General features: G+C 42.3%; 1 protein-coding gene across 1 annotated transcript in view; it reads left to right on the top strand.

Moving 5' to 3' along the window:
• The first annotated feature begins 1,394 nt into the window (after window positions 1–1,394).
• The window catches only part of EPRS1 (glutamyl-prolyl-tRNA synthetase 1), a 44,649-nt gene continuing 24,119 nt past the window's right edge, over window positions 1,395–21,924 (top strand). Inside the window, 14 exon segments of the mRNA XM_029047121.2 lie at window positions 1,395–1,496; window positions 4,747–4,831; window positions 7,620–7,719; window positions 8,483–8,639; window positions 10,226–10,368; window positions 10,616–10,710; window positions 12,149–12,275; window positions 13,682–13,874; window positions 14,170–14,341; window positions 14,857–15,095; window positions 15,937–16,016; window positions 16,242–16,310; window positions 16,609–16,629; window positions 21,126–21,236. Of these exon segments, the coding sequence (XP_028902954.1) occupies window positions 1,451–1,496; window positions 4,747–4,831; window positions 7,620–7,719; window positions 8,483–8,639; window positions 10,226–10,368; window positions 10,616–10,710; window positions 12,149–12,275; window positions 13,682–13,874; window positions 14,170–14,341; window positions 14,857–15,095; window positions 15,937–16,016; window positions 16,242–16,310; window positions 16,609–16,629; window positions 21,126–21,236 (1,638 nt within the window). The 5' untranslated portion in view covers window positions 1,395–1,450.

Below are 21,924 nucleotides of genomic sequence, written 5' to 3' on the forward strand. Positions count from 1 at the left end.
CGTTTCCGTAGTGGGCAAACCGTCTCTACCCCAAACAGATTATAAACTTTAAAAGAAATGTTCTGATCATCTCTAACTTAACTCTAACTTAACATTACATGTGCTGCGTAGATACACGTTAATCAGCCTCTGTCCCAACTGGGGCTCACAGTCTAAAAAAAGGCAAGAATTGCAGAAAAATGACTGTGGCCTTGGGGTCACCGGGACAGATGAGCTCGTTGTGGGCAGGGAATAATAATAATAATGATATTGGTATTTGTTAAGCGCTTACTCTGGGCAGAGCACTGTTCTAAGCGCTGGGGTAGATACAGGGTCATCAGGTTGTCCCACTTGAGGCTCACAGTCCTCATCTCCATTTTCCAGATGAGGTAACTGAGGAATGTGTCTGATAATAATGATAATAATAATAATAATGTTGGTATTTGTTAAACGCTTACTACGTGCAGAGCACTGAGAAGCAGCGTGGCTCAGTGGAAAGAGCACGGGCTTTGGAGTCAGAGGTCATGGGTTCGAATTCCGGCTCTGCCACTTGTCAGCTGTGTGACTGTGGACAAGTCACTTAACTTCTTAACTTCTCTATGCCTCAGTTACCTCATCTGTAAAATGGGGATGCAGACTGTGAGCCCCACATGGGACAACCTGATTCCCCTGTGTCTACCCCAGCGCTTAGAACAGCGCTCGGCACATAGTAAGCGCTTAACAAATACCAACCAACTGTTCTAAGCGCTGGGGGAGACACAGGATAATCAGGTTGCCCACGTGAGGCTCACAGACTTCATCCCCATTTTACAGATGAGGTAACTGAGGAATGTGTCTGATGATAGTAATAATAATGTCGGTATTTGTTAAGCGCTTACTATGGGCCGAGCACTGTTCTAAGCGCTGGGGTAGATCCAGGGTCATCAGGTTGTCCCACATGAGGCTCACAGTTAATCCCCATTTTCCAGATGAGGTCACTGAGGCCCAGAGAAGTGAAGTGACTTGCCCACAGTCACACAGCTGACGGGGGGATTCGAACCCATGACCTCCGACTCCCCAGCCCGGGCTCTTGCCACTGGGCCACGCTGTTTCTCTTTGCCTGATGTTGTAGTGTATGGGCAGGGAATGTGTCTGATGCTATAGTGCTCTCTCCCGCGCGCTTAGTACAGTGCTTTGCCCCCAAGAAGCGCTCAATCAATAGGATGACGGAGGGGCCGGTCCCGGGGGCCTCGCTCGCCGCGGCCCTTTCTTGCCCGCACAGAGGGTTTCCGGGGGCGCCGGGGGCGGCGGGGCCGGAAGTGGCGGCGGCGGCGGCGGCGGCTTTTGAGTGCGACACCCGGAAGTGGGCTGGCAGCGGCAGGGTCGGCCGGGCGCGTGCGGGGGGGGGAGGGGGTGCGCGCGCGCGTGGCCGCTGTGCGCAGGCGCGTCGCTCCCCTTCCCCGGCGGGCGGGCGGGCGGACGGAGCCGGGCCATGGCGGCGCTCAGCCTCACCGTCAACGCCGGAGACCTCCCTCTCGGTAAGGGCCGGATCGGGACGCACCGCACCGCACCGACCTTGCATCGGATGGGCAGGCGGGGAGGAGGTTGTCCGAAGGGGCGGCTCACTGGCCTTCCCGGCCCGGAGACCTTGAGCCTTTCCGGGGAGTCCGTCTCCTCCCCACGCTCCCTCCACGTTCTCCCCCCCCCCCCCACCACCTCCATTCTCTCCCTGCCAGTCCTTCCATTCCCCCCCCCCCCCACCACCTCCATTCTCCCCCCTGCCAGTCCTTCCATTCTCCCCCCACCACCACCTCCATTCTCCCCCCTGCCAGTCCTTCCATTCTCCCCCCACCACCACCTCCATTCTCCCCCCTGCCAGTCCTTCCATTCTCCCCCCCCCACCACCTCCATTCTCCCCCCTGCCAGTCCTTCCATTCTCCCCCCCTACCAGCCCTTCTATTCTCCCCCCTACCGGTACTTTCATTCTCCCCCCACCAGTCCTTTCATTCTTCCCCCTCCCAGTCCTTCCATTCTCCCCCTACCATTCCTTCCATTCTCCACCCTACCAGTTCTTCCATTCTCCCTCTTGCCAATCCTATTCTCCCCCCTACCAGTCCTTCCATTCTCCCCTCCCCCCACCAGCCCCTCCATTCTTCCCCCATAAGTCCTTCCATTCTCCCCCCAGCAATCCTTCCATTCTCCCCCCACCAGCCTCTCCATTCTCCCCCCCCCAGCCCCTCCCTTCTCTCCCCCCCAGTCCTTCCCTTCTCCCCCCCCAGTCCTTCCATTCCCCCCCCCCCCAGCCCCTCCATTCTCCCCCCACCAGCCCTTCCATGCTCCCCCCGGCCCTTACCAGCCCTTGCATCCTCCCCCCCTCCCCGGCCCCCCGTGGCCTCCCCCGTCTCTCCCTCTCTGTCCCTTCCTCCCTCTCTCCCTCTCTGTCCTTGCGGGCCCGGGCCTGGCCCTTCATCCGCCTAGGGACTCCGTCCACCCCCTCTGTCGAACCGCACCCTCCTGACCGTCTAGTACAGTGCTCAGCACACAGTGGGCGCCCAGCAAATCCCCCCCCGAAGGGGGGTGGGGGCGTCCCGTGGAGTTTGTCCCGGACCCAGACTCGTGAAATGGTCCTGCTTTGGGGGGTTGGAAATCCATCATTCGCCCTTCCTTCCCTCCCTTCCTGCCCTCTCCTCTTTCCCTGTCCTCCCCTCGCAGCCACCTCCTTGCTGTCTCACCGCTCCATCCTCAGGGCTGCCAAATTCAATCTCGCTACGTGGACGGAGAGAAAGCCTTTTGGGCTCCCAGGCAAAGTCGGGTGATGATGGCAAACTCACCCTGGCTCGTCCAGTAACGACGATGACATAAACCTCATCGGGAACCAATTAGCCCAGCCCTTATTTCTCACTCTTCCTTATTTATGGTTCTCCCTGCTCCCCAGTTTGGGAATCTCTCCACTCAGTTGGGCTTGTCGATAAAATGACCAAAAAGACCGCATCAGGTTGCTCTGGCTCCCCTGCGGCGTGGGGGTCATATGTAGAACCGTAGTATAGTAATTATTTTCTCCTTTTTTTTTTAGTATTAGTGATCATACATCACTTTCGTTTAATTCCTTGAGCCACAGATCTATCTAAATGGAATAGGGGTTTGAGTCGGAGGCAGGGTGGTAACATTGGATTGTATTTTCCAAGCACTTGTTACAGTCCTCTGCGTACAGTAAGCGCTCAATAAATACGATAGAAGGAATTGGAACCATCCACAGGTGTCACTGGCAGGGAAGGCGATCCAATTGTGTCGTTTTAAATTCTCACATTTTGGTAAAGTTTTAAGGAGCCACGCTTGTGGGTGTTTTTCCTGCAGCAGTCATTTATGACAGTTCTGAAGTTGATTTAGAATTCAACCTGCATTAGAGCTTAAAGGAATTTAATATTTAGCCAGTAATTTAATTCTACGATTGTCACATCAGTTTCTTCAAAAAATAGAACTGTAATGTCAATGAAAAAGAATATCTTGAAGTTCAATAGTAGTGGTGTTTCTTAGGCACTTACTGTGTGTCAAGCACTATTCTATGCACAGGGTAGATATACAATAATCAGGTGGGACACAGTCCCTGTCCCATATGGGGCTCACGATCTTAGTCTCCATTTTACAGATGAGGTGACTGAGTCACAGAGAAGTGAAGTGACTTGCCCTAGGTCGTACAGCAGACAAGGGGCAGAGATGGGATTAGAACCCAGGTCTTTCTGACTTCCAGGCTTGTGCTGGATCTACTAGGCCATGCTGCTTCCAGTACACTCTGGGCTAGATTGAATTATTTAAAAGTTACCTACTTTCCTTTACAATTACCTCTTAATTTTTGAGTTGAAGTGAATAATGAAAAAATTATCCCAGATTTTTAATTGGAAAAAATCCTTGCCAGAAATTACATTTTAATAAGAGGGTGATGCAACAGCTTTGTAATCTTTAGGTGTGGCATTCTTTACAAGATCGAGCACAAGTAAAATATGATGAGATGAATTGACTCCCATCTCTTATTTCCCAAAATTTAGAACTCCCAGTACCCAAAATGGAAATCTCAGCAAAAAGGTTAAGGAAAGGGCCCATTCCTTAATTACCCACTCTTTTGGGTAATCCCATCATATATAGCTTTGAAGAACTTTGGTAAATCAGAGGTTTGCTTTCCTTTTTGTCTGTGGGCTGTTGTGGGAATGACTGACTTTTCAAGGGTACTAAAATTAAATTCCAGGAAAAAAAAATTATATTCTCTGTTGGTTTTAGTTGGATCCAATCTCCATATTGATGATTTATGGCTTCAAGCAGCATCTTCTGCTATGCTAAGGATTTAACCAAAGCAGTCCACTGTCCAAATATGCCTCTTTAAAGCATGCAGTGGTGTCCTTGAAGCACATTAAAATAATAAATTCATCTAAACCACTGCTGCTTCCAGGGTAGTGGGCTGCAGATTTAATGTGATTCCCTACACTACATGAAGGGGAAAGTTGACTCTTTGTGTGGCTACTGGTAAAATAACTTTAAAAATGATGCCTGCTAAGCTTACAACCTACCCTTTTGGTATATTTTTATATTTATTATTGATACCATACTCTGGTCTGTATTGAAGTTTCCAGGAATAAATAGCTTCATGTCCTCAGGCTAGAGACTTGGTTTCTTCTCCCAGACTTAAAGACCGAAGCTGTCGATTTCAGATGTCTTGCTTCATTGTTAATGCTTTACATTTTAAGCGATCATTTGTAGAGAGGGGTAAAAAATATTTCTCTTCCCCATTATTTTTAGGAGCTCTGTTGACCGTTGAGCATGTGAAGACGAATGTCAGAGTTGCAGTTGAAGAAGGGAAAGAGAACATCCTTCGCGTTTCTGAGTAAGTTTCTTTGCAGCAGTGGATCAACAGTTTTTGAAGTCAGTTTTATACGTTAGCAATTGATGGGTGTGTAGGGAATGAGAGCTCCAAGATACAACAGTAGATTTTGCATGTTACTGAATAAGTGCATCCCTGACTGTATTAGGGATATGGGTTAGATAAGGTGTTTTAAAATTTTTAAAAAAATGAGAAGGTCATGTCCTTTTATTGTTCCATCCAGAAATGTGCTTGTTAATGATTTCTGTATTTGAACCGGAAGGGAACTGCAGGGAAGGGTTTTTCCCCCCCATCATCTCCATTTTCATCGTTTTCATCCTCTTCTTTAGTTGGTCTGGCAAAGTATGAAGCCATCGACCATCAGTCGGTGCATTAGGTACCTCATATTGATTGGCAGACCTACATCAAATGCTCAGCTACGTTGTTCTGGAAATTCTGAAAAATTAATATTTAACGCTTCTAAAACATTTAATATTGTATTCTTCAAGTTATATGCTGAAGATGCCAAAGTTGCAAGAGCGTTGCAAAGTGCATTCTTTGTTCTTCGTCTTCTGTCCATCAGCCTGAGACTTTTGGTGCCGCTTAGCTCTTTCAGCCCCAAGCACTCCCATCTAAACTTTGGACATCCCTCCCCATTTTAGCACAGTTGAACAAGTATTTTAAACAGGTACATAAATTATGTTAATATTTTCCCGATCTTTCTTAAAGAATGATCATTTCATCCTCAGGAATATGATTTTGACATTCATCCCTTTCTGTTATTTAGTTACTCTTTGAAATTGATTTCTTGAAATGGTTCAGTCTTTTTAAATGGGATTTGAAACATGAGAGATATCCGCTAAACTATTCGCTCTCCTAATGGTTTGGAGAAATGGCTTCCATAGCACTGAAAACTGAACTTCGTTTTGGCACTACCAGAAATCACTTGGGACAGTTCAGATTTGAGGTTCAGGCATTTATTGGTTAGAGCAGTTAAACTATTTTGAGCAGGGTAGCACTTTTGAGTCCTCGCTCGTTCAAGTAAGTTGTCCTATAAGCTAAGCTAAAGGTTTGGCAAGAATTTTGGTTACTTCCTAATTAAGGGTTTAGCAAAATTTCTACTATGTAAATTGGTAAGTAAAGTTTTAAGAATTGCAGCTTAGAAAATTACACATTTCAGTCTTATAGTTTAAATCCCCCAATAAACTGGGGTTTATATTTCTCATACTGTAGTTGGTTTTAATATAATTTTTATAAGAACCCATCTCTCTGAAGCAGGCTGTAAACGGTAACTTGTCCTTAGGAATTTCATTGTTAAGTTTGTTAAATTCCATTAGTATTGGCCTTGCAAGTCTGATGTGTCCATGCTCTTTAATTTCATGTTTCATATGTATTTTTATAAATCTGAAATTTATTTAAATTTTATATGCATTTGATCAGTTTGCAAGAGCTGAATTTTTAAGCTGATTATTCTTTGTTTCAGTTAAGAACATCTCTAGGATGCTGATTTGTGATCTTTTGGGTTGGACTTCTATATGTCCCTGTCTCTTCATCTGGCATACTTGCACTGACCAATTTAGCTATTACTTCAGCTTGTTGTTTAGAGCAAGATCTAGGTTTAGCAGTCTATTAATCCCCTAAAGTAACTATCAGTTATTTATAAACCTGGCTTTGCTGTAAATTTATGGTTACACTAACCTGTTCTGAATGTTGCTGAGTGCTTAAGTTGTGCTTTATTCAAGATTATATTGTCTTCTGTTCTTTCATGATTTTACACTGCTTGATCCTGAGTAGGCCATATTTTCAAATTGGGGAGTAGCAGAATTGGAAAAGACATACCTGCTCCTTTAACTCATCCGTTTGTCTCCTCGCTTTTTCCACTAGAACATAAGGTCTTCTGTATGTCTCTCAAGCACCCCATATATTGTGCACCCAGGAGACTAATGATACTTGATATTAGTGACACTTGATGATACTAATCCTTATTTGTCTTTTTAAAAAACAATTTTAATGGCACAAATATTGAAGGTGCTATTTGCATAAATTTCCAATAGCTGTTTACTATATTTGATATACAATATTTAACTATTTATTGTATTGTATGGCCTCATATTTTCAAGTGCCATGCTAACATCCTGTTCAGTGTTCAAAGCCACCCAGAATGACCTTCATGTCTGGTTTTATTTTATTCATATTTTCATGGGGACTTATCTACAACAAAACCTGATGAAAATAGGTGGGAAAAATAATATTTCTGGGTAAATAGAGTTAATTTTATATCAGAAAGGGTTCCTACGCATTCCCTCTTACGAGGACTTCCAACTCTGAGTAATACTGAGCTAAAAAACCTTTCCCCTACACGAGAGTTACAAGAGTGAAGATTCCTGGACTCCTTTTCTGGCTTTTAGGGAAGGAGCACTGGTCCCATTTGGTGGAAGAAAGTTCAGAGCTGAGAATTAGTTCAAACATTACCCCATTTTACAGGTGGGGGTGTGTGGGGGTTGAGAGGACAAGGTAGCAGAAGAGGAAAAAAAAAGACGAACTGTATTGGCAATTAGAATTCCAGTAGTATTAATTCACCTCAAAACAATCTGTTTTTCTTCATCTTAGAAACACGAGGGATCTGAAATGAAACGGAATTGCAAAAAAAACACAAAAGCACAAGACAGATTAAGGTCTTTTTCATTGTTTTTATTCTAGCAATGTTTCCTTCACCGATGTGAATTCCATAATTTGTTACTTAGCTAGAGTGGCTGAAAAAACAAAAATACAAGACAGATTAAGGTCTTTTCATTATTTGTTTTTATTCTAGCAATGTTTCCTTCACCGATGTGAATTCCATAGTTCGTTACTTAGCTAGAGTGGCAGCTTCAACTGGATTGTATGGCTCTAATCTGATGGAACATACTGAGGTGAGCGTGGTCTTTTTATCCCTGATCTTTCATTGGACTTAATCACTGCTTTTATGCTTTACCCACCTGTCTGGCACTAAAAGAAATCAACGAGAAGATTGATTCATCGCAGCTCAGTCCTTCCCTGAGGTCCAGGGCTGAGACAGTCAAATACAGCCACTGAATTCATTCATTCATTCATTCATTCATTCATTCATTCAATAGTATTTATTGAGCGCTTACTGTGTGCAGAGCACTGTACTAAGCGCTTGGAATGAACAAGTCGGCAACAGATAGAGACAGTCCCTGCCGTTTGACGGGCTTACAGTCTAATCGGGGGAGACGGACAGACAAGAACAATGGCAATAAATAGAGTCAAGGGGAAGAACATCTCGTAAAAAGAATGGCAACTAAATAGAATCAAGGGGATGTACATTTCATTAACGAAAGAATTCTGTTACCTCTGTAACTTGATGTCCGATTATGCGGGGAAAGGGTTAGACATGGAGGACTTGGGTTCTTATCCCTGCATCTGTCACATGTCGGCTGAGTGACCTTGGACAAGTCACTTCTCTTTGCCTCGGTCATCTCATCTGTAAAATGAAGATTGACTCTTGCTTCCTCCTACTTAGACTGTGACCCCCATTGGGACAGGGAGTTTGTCAACCTGATTATTTTGTAACTACCCAAGCGCTTACTGAAGCGCTTGGCTTATAGTAAGCATTTTAAAAGTACCATAAAAAAAAGAGATTCTCATTTATCCCTTGTGTGTTTGCTTTCTCAGATTGACCACTGGCTTGAGTTCAGTGCTACAAAATTATCTACCTGTAATTCGTTTGATTCAGCAATCAGTGAGCTCAATCATTCCCTCTCTCTGAGAACTTACTTGGTTGGAAATTCTCTGAGTTTAGCAGATTTGTGTGTCTGGGCCACCCTTAAAGGTATTGTCAGCCTTTTTTTTTAATGGTAAATTTCTCTTTGTCTTGCAGTTGTACCATGATATTAAATAACCAGTATTTCCCTAAGGTGACTGTCGTACTCTCCCAAGTGCTTAATGCACTTCTCTGCACTCAGAGGGTCTCAGTAGAAAGGTAAGTAGAGGATGGTCAGTGGATCGGGCCAGATCACCAAGAATCTCTAACCTTTGAAACTGGACAGTCATTTCCAACATTTAGATTTTTCTTTTTAAGAAGAGTTCCTCGTTAGCTGGTTTGCTGAGGTCTGTATCATTTCAGTACGTTAAGTGTGGTCATGTTATGTACTCAGACACTAAAACATTACATCTTTATGATTCATCTTATAGTCTTCATCATTAAAGTTGTGCTGTGATTTTACAGTTTTTCAAGTAACCTTTCCAGTTTTTCTGGTCTTTCTGGTGCATTCAGAAAAAATTGTTTTAGGTTATGATTTTTACTTGTTGCTTTTTGGTTGGTAATGAATTGTAATTTTTAAAACTCCCTTTAAATTGACTGGATTTTGTAGTATTAAAAAAAGGAGATAAGCATTTGGAGCAGGTTATATTAAACCTATTTTGCATTATGGAGTGATTGAATTATGTACACTTGAAGCTATGAAGATCTTAATCGAAGTAAGATTTTTATTATAGTCATGGTGTTACTTTGAACTTTTATTTTTCCAAAGTGCTTTTTTTTTTGACTCTGCATTTCTCACTTTGTCTTCACAACATCCCCGTGATTTGGGCACAGGTGGGTCTTGTTATCTGCATTTTACTGATGAAGAAACCGAAGCATACTGAGGTTCTGTGACTTGCCCAAGTTCATGAAAGTTCATTCCCTCTAGACTGTAAACTCGCTGTGGGTAGGGAATGTGTCTTTTATATTATTTTGTACTCTTCCAAGCGCTCAGTACAGTGCTAGCGCACATTAAGCGGTCAATAAATACGATTGACTGGCTGACTGATACAACAGGTCAGTGGCAGAGTTGGGGCTATAACTTTGGCCTCTGACTAAGACCTTGGCGCTTACCACCAAATTATGCAGTCACCTTAATAAGTAGCTTGTGTCTAAATAAAACTACTCTCACAATGTCTAATTTCAACATTGAGATCTGAAGCAAGTAAGCCGGGCTCTTTTGCTGGCCTTTGATGCTTTCTTTTTTTTGGTCCACAGAAGGTTCAGTTCATGTCTTACTCATCGGAAAGAACATCTGTGGAGCAATGTAGGAGAGATCTTGCAGGGCAGTGCAAATATGAAGCGAGCCAAAGAAGCGTCATTGTTTTTTAAGTACTTGACTGACAAGTTCATTTATAATGATGCATCTTTGGTCTTTATCCTACTGTGTTAAGAGTGCGATTAGGAAAAAGAGAAATCCTAAGTTCATTTATAATGACAATGATGCATCTTTGGTCTTTAGCCTACCGTGTTAAGTGTGTGATTCGGAAAAAATAATCTTCCATTTAGGTGCGGTAGAGAAATCCTATTTCATCCATTTGTTTTACTTGAAGGGAGTGGTAGTAGACACCCTTTGTCATCATAATTTGCAAGTGTGCCTTATTGTCTGTCAACAGGAAATAATACCTGGCAGGAGCAACTGAAGCAGAACAAAACTCTCGTTCATGTGAAGCGCTGGTATGGCTTTCTCGAGGCTCAGCATGCCTTTCAGTCAGTGGGTTCCAAATGGAATGTTACTGCTGAACCCAAGACCAGAGGGGTAAGTCTCTCGTGATATCTCTGATTCTGATACACCGGGGGCCCTGGGTTTTAAGCGGTAGATTTCTGTGGTGCAGAATTTTGAGTTTTTCTTTAAAAAAGCAAATTTGAAAGCTGTTAAATCCAGTTGGATTGCCAACAAAGAGCCATTTCTACCTGTTTCACCTGAAATCTTGTCCTACCCAGATGGTGCCAATTCTTTTCAATGCATAGGTGATATTTAACAGCATCATGGTTTACTTTTTTAGGCGACTGAAAAGAAGCAGGATGTTGGGAAGTTCGTTGAGCTCCCAGGAGCAGAGATGGGGAAGGTTATTGTCAGGTTCCCTCCGGAAGCAAGTGGGTAAGATGATGCCTTTCAAGTTCTATTTGTATGTATTTTTAAAAAAACCTTCCAGGAATTTAATTCCAAAGGTATTATAAATTAAGAATGTTATTGTATTGGTTTGGAAATTTAAATTAAATACCTTTATGGTAATTTTTGAAGCAAAATCGTTGCAACAGTAGTCCGGAGAAGATTGGTTTCTTAGGTTTAAGGTGAGACCAGTTCTTCCAAGTCCCAACTTTGATCCCTGCTCATAAATTAAGCCTTTTGGGAGGAGCAGCAACAGTTTTCAGAATTCAGAGGACAGTTTGGCAAGTGGTTCAGTGTAAGCACAACATTTGCAGTAAACGGTCTCCTAGTGTCCTGAAAAGATTATTGTTCCAACCAAAACTCCTTAACTCACTACCAAGAAATAAGCTTGGGGCAGCCGGGAGAATTGAGCTCAATCTGCTTGAAGAAAATAGACGCTGGGTGAATTAAAATTATGCTGTGTAGTTTTAAAGTCAGACAAGTCCACATGCAATTAGATTTTACGTGAGTGTATCTTTATTTCTTGGTTTGGCTACCTTCGGAGTTACTCGTGCTTAGTGAAAGTTTGAACTTTTTTCTCAGAGTGCAAGTATTCGTATACATTTGCAACATCCTATTTGAGCCATATATTATGGGGAAATAAACATATAATTAAAAAGTCATGGTTGTAGAGTGGGACTTTTATTATGCTTTTAATAAGGGAAAAAGGATCCATGGAAGTATCATCTTAGGAGCCCTACTTTTCACTGTTTAGTGTCCTTTCAAGGGGTTCTTCTATTATTCACCATTTATAAATTACTAAGTGCCCCTTAGCTGCTGCCTAAGGTATTTATAAGGCTGCCCCATTGTGAAGTGATTGGGATTAGAATCTTGGGTAAGAATTGTAAGTAGTTTGGGGAAATGTAAATGAAGCTACTTTTGTGTTCCCTTAGATCCGTTAAAGGGAAATGCTGTTAATGGCATTTTAGTCCTTTTATAGATTAGTGGTCATTGCGTTGCACTTTTTGCATTTACGGGAAATAGCTTGATGCTCTGCATTAGAAGCTTTCTTGAACAGCCCTAGAACAAATATCTGGGTGACAGGCAACATTCACTTTTAAACATAATTTAAAAAAATTAGTGATCCGTGGAAGAGATGGGATATTTATCCATTAACCACCTTTTTTTGAGGTTTGAGATAGGAATTAGGCACCTGTAAGTGTTCAATTTAATATCTACCTAATTTTTGTTATCCAAATATGTTGTATCAGGCATCCTTTGCTAGCAGAACTGACAGGTTATACAATTGTCAGATTATAAGAATGACATCTATGGGACATTTTAAAAGAGTGCTCTGATCCATCAAATGGGTTAAGAAAAAGAAAGTACATGAATTTGCCTAAAATATGCTAATGAAGTTTATCTTTGTGAACTGTTTTTGTTGTAGTTACTTACATATTGGGCATGCCAAAGCTGCTCTCTTAAACCAGCACTACCAGATTAACTTTAAAGGGAAACTGATCATGAGATTTGATGACACAAATCCTGAAAAGGAAAAGGAAGATTTTGAAAAGGTAATTTTAGAGTATAGCGATGTCCCCAACAATCATGTTAATTACAACTAGAGGTTGACCGGTAGCTTCAGTCATGGTTGAAATGTTAATGTTTGCTCTCCTATCTGCTCAACCCGATCATAACTCAGATTTTGGGGCCTTCCAGGAAGCAATATTTCTGTAGCAAATCATTTACTTTTTGAGTACTTTATCTCATATTCCCTTCCTACCAACAAAATCTTGTTTTAATCAGGTGGTAGGAAATGTTCTCAACTTTTCTCTAAATTAATAGTGGATAGTAGGTAACTTTTTGACAACCTGTAAATGTCATTGATTTCAGCGAAGCCTAGAATCCAAAGTACCATATTTGTTTGGCATAATCACCCCCACTTTGTTGAATAAATTTTGCCACCCAAAGACTGGGGAGAGGCTGTTGCATGGGGAATTAAAGCCTAGCAATAAGGGGAGCAGGAGAAAAGAGGGGAGAAGGAAGAGAGCATTTGAGACTGTGTAGACTCTCAGTAAATTCCACCCCTGCTCTCAATTGTATTTATTGAGCACTTACTTTCCAGCACACGTACTAAGTGCTTGGGAGAGTACAACATAAGAGTTGGTAGACACATTTGCTACCCACAGTGAACTCTTCATCATTATCAATGGTATTTATTGAGCACCTACTTTGTGCGAAGCACTGTACTAAACGTTTGGGAGAGTAGACACATTCCCTGCCTTCAGCGAGCTTACAGTCTAAAGACGTATTTAGGAGTTTGCTGTCTCCACAAGCTTGTAGCTGTGGCTTTAGCTGGTTTTAATTCTACTCCTCTTCCTACCCCTTGAGCATCTTTATCACTGTTTACAAAAATAGTGTTTTATTTCTTCAAGAATTGCCGGGGGGTGGGGGTTATGCGGTAAAGGCAGTTTTGCCAGTGAACGTAGTATGTAGTCAGAAATTTGAAAGTTTCCAGTGTTCGTGCACTCTCTTCATCTGGAAGCATTATCTTTGAAGAGAACTGGATTGTCTTGAAAATGATTAATAGGCTACTACACACTGCTTAAAGCGTGACGTAATCAACTTTCTAAAATGGGAAGAGGACATGGAATGAATAATTACCTTTTTTTCCTTTCTCCCCAATTTTTTCTCTGTACTCCCATAGTTTCCTTCTTAGAGAGTGAGAGTCTGAGGTTAATATCAAAATGTTTTCTACCATACACTGAATATGGGTGCCATCTAACGCTGATTATGCAAGGGGCTCCTAAATCCTGTAGGTTCATCAAGCATTCCTCATACTGTCCATTATCGACCGGCTCCAAATCAATAACAATAGAACAGTGCCAAGGAAGCCTAGTGAAAGGGATTAGAAATCACTTGTCTCTGATTGAATGTCTGGTCATTAAAGAAAACGATTTGTTTTGATTACATTTTACAGGTTATCTTGGAGGATGTTGCAATGCTGCATATCAACCCAGATCAGTTTACTTACACCTCAGACCATTTTGAAACAATAATGAAATATGCAGAGAAACTTATTCAGGAAGGGAAAGCTTATGTAGATGATACACCAGCAGAGCAAATGAAGGCCGAAAGGGAGCAGAGGACAGAATCTAAACACCGAAAAAACTGTAAGGTTCATTTTCTGCTTGTCATTACTAGGAAATCATTGAAACTTATTTGACCTCCTGTTTAACATATAAACAGTATTCATACCTTCTTCCCAAATAGATGACTAGGATTGTTTTAAGAGCAGAAAGTAGCCTAAAGATTCCCCTGTGAGGGTGTGTGTTTGTGCAGTTTATGGGTGTGATCAAGTACAGTTTGAAATTTTTTTGAAATAGAATTTAAACCTGTCATAAGAGGAATATGAATTAGCTCAGCCAATGCCTGCGTTGAATCTGATTGTCACTTGAATTTTATTAGCTGTCGAGAAGAATCTGCAGATGTGGGAAGAAATGAAAAAAGGATCTCAGTTTGGTCAGACTTGTTGCTTACGAGCAAAAATTGACATGAATAGTAATAATGGGTGCATGAGGGACCCAACTCTTTATCGCTGCAAAATCCAACCACATCCACGTACAGCAAGTAAATACAAGTAAGTCAACTTCTTCATTGCTCAGCTGGATTCACTGCTCACATATTGTGATTGCAGGCCTCCAGATTTGTATGAGGTTAGCTGTAATGCAAACTCTTTGGCCAGGAACTCTATCCTTTAGTGTACTCTCCCAAGCTTCTAGTACAGTCTTCTTCACCGGCTCATTCGATCCTGTCTATCTCGCCCGGTAACTGTCTAGTTTCAGTGGCTCCCTAGTGTCTTCAGCTCAGAAAATGATCTCGGGGAAAGCGGTACTTTTAATAATTGGTATTTGTGGTGAACTAAACCAATATCTGTTAAACCCTTTTGTAATCACCGTGTATCGTAGATCTCCCCCTCTAGACCGGAAGCTTGATGCAGGCAGGGACTATGTCTGTTAATTGTTGTATTGTACTCTCCCAATCACTTAGTTCAGTGCTTTGCACACAGTAATCGTTCAATAAATACAGTTGAGTCAGTGATTGGATGAATTAAAACCGGTGACATTTCTCATACTGCTACTGATTTTCTTCTAGCATTTACCCCACATATGATTTTGCGTGCCCCATCGTCGACAGCATTGAGGGGGTTACTCATGCTTTGAGGACAACAGAATACCACGACAGGGATGAGCAGTTCTACTGGATTATTGAAGCTCTGGGCATAAGAAAGCCGTATATTTGGGAGTATAGTCGTCTAAACCTAAACAACACCGTTCTGTCAAAAAGAAAACTTACGTGGTTTGTCAATGAAGGACTAGTTGATGGATGGTATGTGTTAATGGGTGGAAGCATCATTCTCATTTCAAATGGCCCTGGTGTTCTGGCGGTGAAAAGACAAGTCGTACTCATTGGAAGCTTGGCAAGTGCAAGGAAGTAAAAATAAAATTGGTGTTGGAAATTACACATGAACAGAATAGGGTTCTTTTATAATGATAAATATAAAGATAAATATAATCTTTTATAATGATTTATAGATTCAATTCAACAATTCAAGACCTGCGTAACTCTGAACCTCAATATCTGAGCACCGAGTCAAATTGGAAGAGGTCCACACTCTTCCAGTTTATAGGGGCCACTTCATTCCTGTGCAGTGGCCTCTGTGGGCTACTGAAAATTGTATTCCAAGAGCCCAGCAGATTATTGCCCGTTAACTCGGGGCTTCCCAGAAAGACGCTCTAGGTCACTTCCTGTTTGTTTGTAATCTTTTGGGCCTCTCCCAAAGTCAACACTGAACCTGCTCCAGCCCTGGCTCCGTGCCGGCTCGGCCCTGGGTTTTAAGGACCCGTTGACCTGGCCGAGCCCCGTGCATTGCTCTCTCTCTCTCTTGTAGAGTGAGTTGGAGTGTTTAGCGTTTCAGACCCCTTTTCTAGATCGAAGGAGCGCTGCAACCCCAAGTAGAACCTCAAAGACTCCCGAGGTTCTGCTTCTATTGCTCTGGAGGCTGATGGGATGGTATGATGGTAAAGCTTAAGGGATCAATTGGGGAATACCTCATGGAAGAGGTGGGCTTCGAGGAGGACTTTGAAAGAGGGGAAGGATGTGGTTTGGTGGAAGCTCAGGACATTCCAAGTGAGGGACACTTTCCAGTTTTATCCTGTTTGTTTTCAGGGATGAACCCAAGGTTTCCAACAGTACGCGGTGTCCTTAGGAGAGGGATGACAGTCGAAGGGCTGAAACAGTTCATTGCGGCTCAAGTGAGTTGATGTAATTTTTCATTTCTTTCTCTTCTGAGTTATGTGTTTTTTCAGGCTTTATATGATTTCCTGGAGTTCCCTCTTCTCATCTTTTTGCCCCATAAGGCAAAGTTGTGTTCAGCAGAAAGCAGTAGATAAATGTGACATTGAATAAAACCAAATTAACTTTAAGGTAGTAGTTGAGTGCTCTGGGGACTTGAAAATATTTTAACTTTGTTTTTCCAGGGCCTCCTCCTCGGTCAGTTGTGAAACATGGAGTGGGATAAAATTTGGTCATTTTAACAAAAAAGGTAGGTTTTCATTGTTGGCTTTTCACTGTTGTACTCTCCTCTTGGATAACAGAGCGAATAATGAATCTGGCATTCATTAGAGTACTCATTATAGTGAAGTGATTGCAGAATGTTGCATCATTTAGCCTACTTCCAGGAAAATGGAATGTTTCTCTCTTCTAACGTACAAATAGCACTAAGCATATTGACTCGCTAAATCGAAGTAAAGGTGTTTGTTGTTTACTTGGAGTTTTGGGAAAGGCTAACGATTTTTGCTGTGAATCTGATATGAAAACTTTGCATTTCATTTTTCTGCTTTCAAGCTGCGAGCTATCTGTAAGAAGGTATTACTTAATGCTTTTGCTTGCCTTTGCACATAGCTTTCGGCACTTTAAAGATACAAAATCTCAGATGTCATTATGCAGCGTTAGAGCAAAATCGCATTTTTATAAAGGGCAACAGCTTTTACAAACCCATTAAAAATGCATTATTTCTAATTTTTTCAATTCTTCCTCTGATTTTCATAGTGGCAAAGGAAGATCTCCTAACTCATTAACAACTTTTCCCTCCTGGGGTGAGAGGATTCAGGATTTTTTTTAAAGAAAAATGTGCATTCCATGAACTTATTGAATGTAGTTCACCGATTTTATTTCCTGTGCTTTCCTGTATCCAGTTACGCCTGAACTGAATTGTCAATAAGAATACTGCATCTTGATATGGTTAATTGCTAGTTGACAGCAGTTTGCTTGGACAACTATAATAAGGCAATATTATTAGAAATGCCAATTTGAAAACTTTGTGTGGTTGTATGGATCGTGTAACATTTTTTTTTCTTCATTTGCATTGCTGCCTTGGTTCTGCTGATGCCTTGCCCCATTTAAAAAGTAGTTGCTTGTCTGGCATGTCGTGTGCCCCTTCCTTTCCTGTGTTTTTGTCAGCCATGAAGAACATAAAGGATTATCAATTGGTCTTTCGGTTTGCTGCAGTGATCCAGTGGTCTGATGTGAATGTAAAACCAAAATTCAGAGTTGGTGCATTGCACAGAAAACCTCAGTGTTCTGGGCCCAAAATCCTTATGTAAGCCCACACCCTCAAGTTGATAGTGTTAATCAGTGGTGTTACTGAGTGCTTACTCTGTGCAGAACAGTGTACAAAGCGCTTGGAAGAGTGCAATATGAGGAAATTTTGAGAAGGTAGGGAAATTGGAAAGCACTCTGAGCAGATGCAGGCAATATCTCTTATTGGGGGTCTTGCTCCCATTTCCCCCCACTTTACTGAAATCCTTTGTGGTCCCATGTTATGAAGGATTATCTACGTAGCGTTTTGAAAGCCACGCAGAATAAAGTCTATAGTCCCCATCTCTGTACAACTGCTCTGCCACCTGTGTAAACTCCTCACGGGTAGGAGGGACCAATAACTCTGTCTTTCTGCTTATGCTGGATTCCCAAGCCCGCTAGTTCAGTGATATGCCAGCCAGTAAGCACTCAGTAAATACTATCCGTGGCGATGCTGACGACTTCCATGGGCCCGAGAGTCAGAAGGGCCGGGGTTCTAATTCCGGCTCGCCATTTTTCTGCTGTGTGACCTTGGCCAAGCCACTTCACTTCTCTGTGCCTCAGTTACCTCGTCTGTCAAATGGGGTTTAAGACTGTGAGCCCCTTGTGGGCCATGGACTGTGCCAACGTGATAACTTTGAACCTACCCCAGCGCTTAGTATGGTGCCTGGCACATAGGAAGAGCTTAACAAATGCCATTAATAAACCCAGCGCAACTTCCCAGGGCAAAACAAAGTGAGGACCAGATGAAAAAGGCTGATGAACAAAGATTACCCTCACCAGATCTCCGGAACCCCTCTAAAGTTATTAACTTCACTGTTGACTTTGTAACCAGCAAAGAGACAGTCCAGTGAAAGTGAACCGCAGGAAAGTGGTAATGGAAATGGAGAATTAAGGAACAAGATGATGGGAAAGGGTGAGCAAAGGTCACAGATAATGAAATGTGGGAATGAAAGGGACTAAGGGAAAGAATAATGGTGACATGCAGTAGGGATTAAGTGGAGAATTGAGGGACAAGATGATGGGAAAGGGTGAGCCCAGGTCACAGATAATAAAAATGTGGTATGAAAGGGGGCTAAAGGGAAAGAATAATGGTGACATACAGTAGGGATTAAGTAGTTGGATTTGCAGATCCTGAGTTATCTAGGGAGAGGGTTAGGGTAACAGGTAAACTCATACATATGAATAATATGGTATTTGCTCTGTGCCTGCTATGTGTCGCACCTTTAAAGCTGGAGCCTCAGCTTAAAAAGTCAGAATGCTCTACGACTGAGCCATCCAGGCTCAAAACGTTACTTATAAGTACAAGCTATGTTGATTTGTGTGCATTTAGTAGTAGTATTAAACATGTACAACATGCAAAGGATACACAGATGAAAATCAGACAAAGGTCCCCGGGGCCTCGAGGCTGCATTTCATTTGCAGTTTCAGTAAAAGCATTCTGAAAATGTAGCATTTTTTCCCCATCTCCTCAGTGCTGAAAGAAAAAGTAGACAGCCGAGTATACAAATGCTGATTATCCAAATTGAAGCTAGCTTGGCTAATTAAAAAAGAGGGGAAAAACCCCACACATAAGACAGTAAACAGAGTGAGCAAGTTCCCATAGCCTCCTTTTATCTTTGTTTAGTAAATTTCAACTTTTATATAAATTTGTGTCTTTCCCTATTAGTTCAGGTAACTGGATTTCGACTTCTCAGGGATTTTTTTTCTGCAAAGGTCTGGAAACTGTCAGCTGTCAGATCCACATCTGGCTATGAACATGAAAGATTGGAGGGAGGGAAAAATACGAATCTTTAATAATGCTGTTCCCAAGACCAGAGTTAAGGACTCTGACCATTGTCCGTTGGTGGGAACTGAGAAGTTAGTTTAAAAAATCCTCCCCAACTTTCATATTTCTGGCCCATATGTTTAATTGTCTTGGTGTTGGTAAACTAGTTGGCCACCTACATGGCTAGTTTCAATCTCTTCTTGAGGTACAAACTTCCTATGCATTTCTATAACAGAAAATAAAACCTGGTTGTTGAAAACCCTCTCTGTCTTTATCCGCCATGTACCATTGAAACCTGTGTGCCCTCTCTATGGTTTATGAAGAATCCCTTGACCAGTGACTGTCCCCAGCAGTTGAATCTAGCAGGAAGTTGTCTTAGGTGGGATTTGGTAAGGTTTATCACCATCTAGTAGGAGCCGTGCTTCTGAGAGCTGCAGATTTCACCCAGTGAATGAATTCCAAACTGCAGCAGGTTCTCCTCTTTCAGACACACTCCAGGACCTAATCTCCAGTCTGCTCTTGATCACGTCTAGCATCCCAACCAGGATTGTTTTTGATCTAAGGGAGACTCTCTTCTAACTGAACAGTCTCGGAGCACCGCACCAGTACCCACCAGCTCCCTGTCTTTGCCCAGTGTGGACAGTCCTGGCCTTTTTGGGGGGTAGCCTTGGTCCTTATGGGAGACCTTGGCCTTCTAGCAGCAGCCTTGAAAATGGCTGAGGCATCAACTTCCTGATGTGCCCCTCCATCCCCTCACTCCCATTCCCACTGGATCCTCCCTCCCATGAATCTTGCCGCTCTTCTTCTTGGCTCCAGGCATTTGGTTTCACAAGGCATCGGCAATGGGCCTTGCTTGGGTGCATGACCCTGAGATTCAGGTAAAACTTACTGGCGCCTGTGTTTTTATTAGCCTCCGAGACCAAGGGCAGTCTGCTTCCTTACACAAGTCCACCAGTCCTCTGAGCAGCCTACACTTTCTGTGGAGATTTACGATCACCTACGAAGTGAGAAGAATGCATTGGTCCCCTCCAAAAAGGGGAAAGTTGAGAGTGATTCTGAGGGTGGATTAGAGCATAATTTGTCAGGAAGACGAGCTGAGAGTCAAGAGTTTTATACTTTGAGATTGCCTTATTATGGTGACCAAATGCTACTCTGCTATTCGCAATGTGGAATCACCCCACATTGCGCTTGTGTAGAACAAGAGAAAAAACAAACATGGATGTTCATTTAGGATTGAGTCATCCCCCCAAACCCAGAGGAGATATTCTATTGATAGGTTGTAGCCTGTGGAATAAAAAATCAAAGCATCAATAAAACCTTTTCTCATTTGGGGTACCAGGTGGAAAAAATAATCGCCAATCGCCCAGAGGCTAGGATTGCTCCCAGGTAGTAGGGTAAGCACTATAGGAGGAGCAGTAATTCAGAGTGTCAGGAATCTGTTGCAGCGGGGATATGCAGCAGTGATTTAAAAGTCCTTGGTTAACAGGTTAACTCCTTTCTGCAGTGCTCTAACTATGCTTTAAAAATGAATTATAAATTATTCTGTGCTACTAATGATGGTGTTTATTAAGTCCTTACTGTGTGAGAAGCACTCCTAAAGTACCAGATAATTAGGTCAGGCACTTCTTTGTCCCACACAGGACTCGCACCTGAGAGAGAAGGAAAACAGATATTTTAACCTCATTTTACAGATGAGAAACTGAGGCACAGAAAAGTTAAATGACTTGCCCAGATCACACAGTGGGCTAGTGGCGGAGCTGGGATTAGAACCTGGGTCTCTTGACTTTCAGTCCTGTGCTCTTTCTGTTAAGCCATGCTGCCTCCCTGTGGCTTTTTTTCCTCATTTATTAGATACTGAACTTTTAAAGGAGGGGAATAAAAACAAGCAAATGCAGTAACTTAAAGAAACCCAGTTAATAGTCCTGTGTTCCTTTTGTACAATTTAGTTCATGTAAGCTAACCTATTTGGACGAGGATCTGAAAATGAGGTTCATTACTCTTTGGGTTTCTCTTGTAGGTCATAGACCCCATAGCTCCTCGGTATGTTGCTCTCCTGCAGAATGAAGTTGTCCCAGTGAACATTCCTGAAGCTCAGGAGGAGATAAAGGAAGTGGCCAAACATCCGAAGGTAACATTGCTCTTTTACTTTGTGTTCTTCTCTTAGGAAAACTTGCGCATCAGAGCAGTGTAAGAAGGGAGGCAGTGTATTTTCAGTAAGCAGTTGGAAGAGTCTAGAGGTTTGATGCCAGATTGATCAATATTCTTATGCATTCCCCAGTCCAACTGCAATGTTGAATGAGCCAACACTTTTTAGGGCGAGGTACTGGTTAGCCTCTCAGTAATAAACTTTGACAGTTGCGGAAGGCAGCAGTGGGATTTCACTTAAGCCGAGTCTTTTAATGCACTTTCTTAATATGAGAAAGCTGTTTTTCACATACTCCTTTGAATTATCAGTTTTAATTTCCTAATTCGGCACAGGAAAGCCACCTTATTTTCCTTGTTAATGGGAAATTTTGTCATCATAAATGTGCCTCCCACGTTGGGAATTTGTCCTTTGAAGCATTAAGGGTGAATGCATTTCTTTACCCGAGGCCTCTGTCCTTTTTTAAACTTTATGTGGGTTACAGAAATCACACTCTGAACTCTTGAACTTTAGGGGTACTATTTATGCAGGTAACTATATTTCTGAATCTGTCCTTCAAAACTTGGTGTGGCTAGTAATAGTTTAAATTTAAATGGCTCAGCATCATTCAGTCGGTGCACAGTATGCCAGATGTGAACCTAGGGGAATGAAGTGAGCAGGGAGATTGGGCCCT

Source organism: Ornithorhynchus anatinus, chromosome 19, assembly GCF_004115215.2.
Source record: "Ornithorhynchus anatinus isolate Pmale09 chromosome 19, mOrnAna1.pri.v4, whole genome shotgun sequence".
Lineage (NCBI taxonomy): Eukaryota > Metazoa > Chordata > Mammalia > Monotremata > Ornithorhynchidae > Ornithorhynchus > Ornithorhynchus anatinus.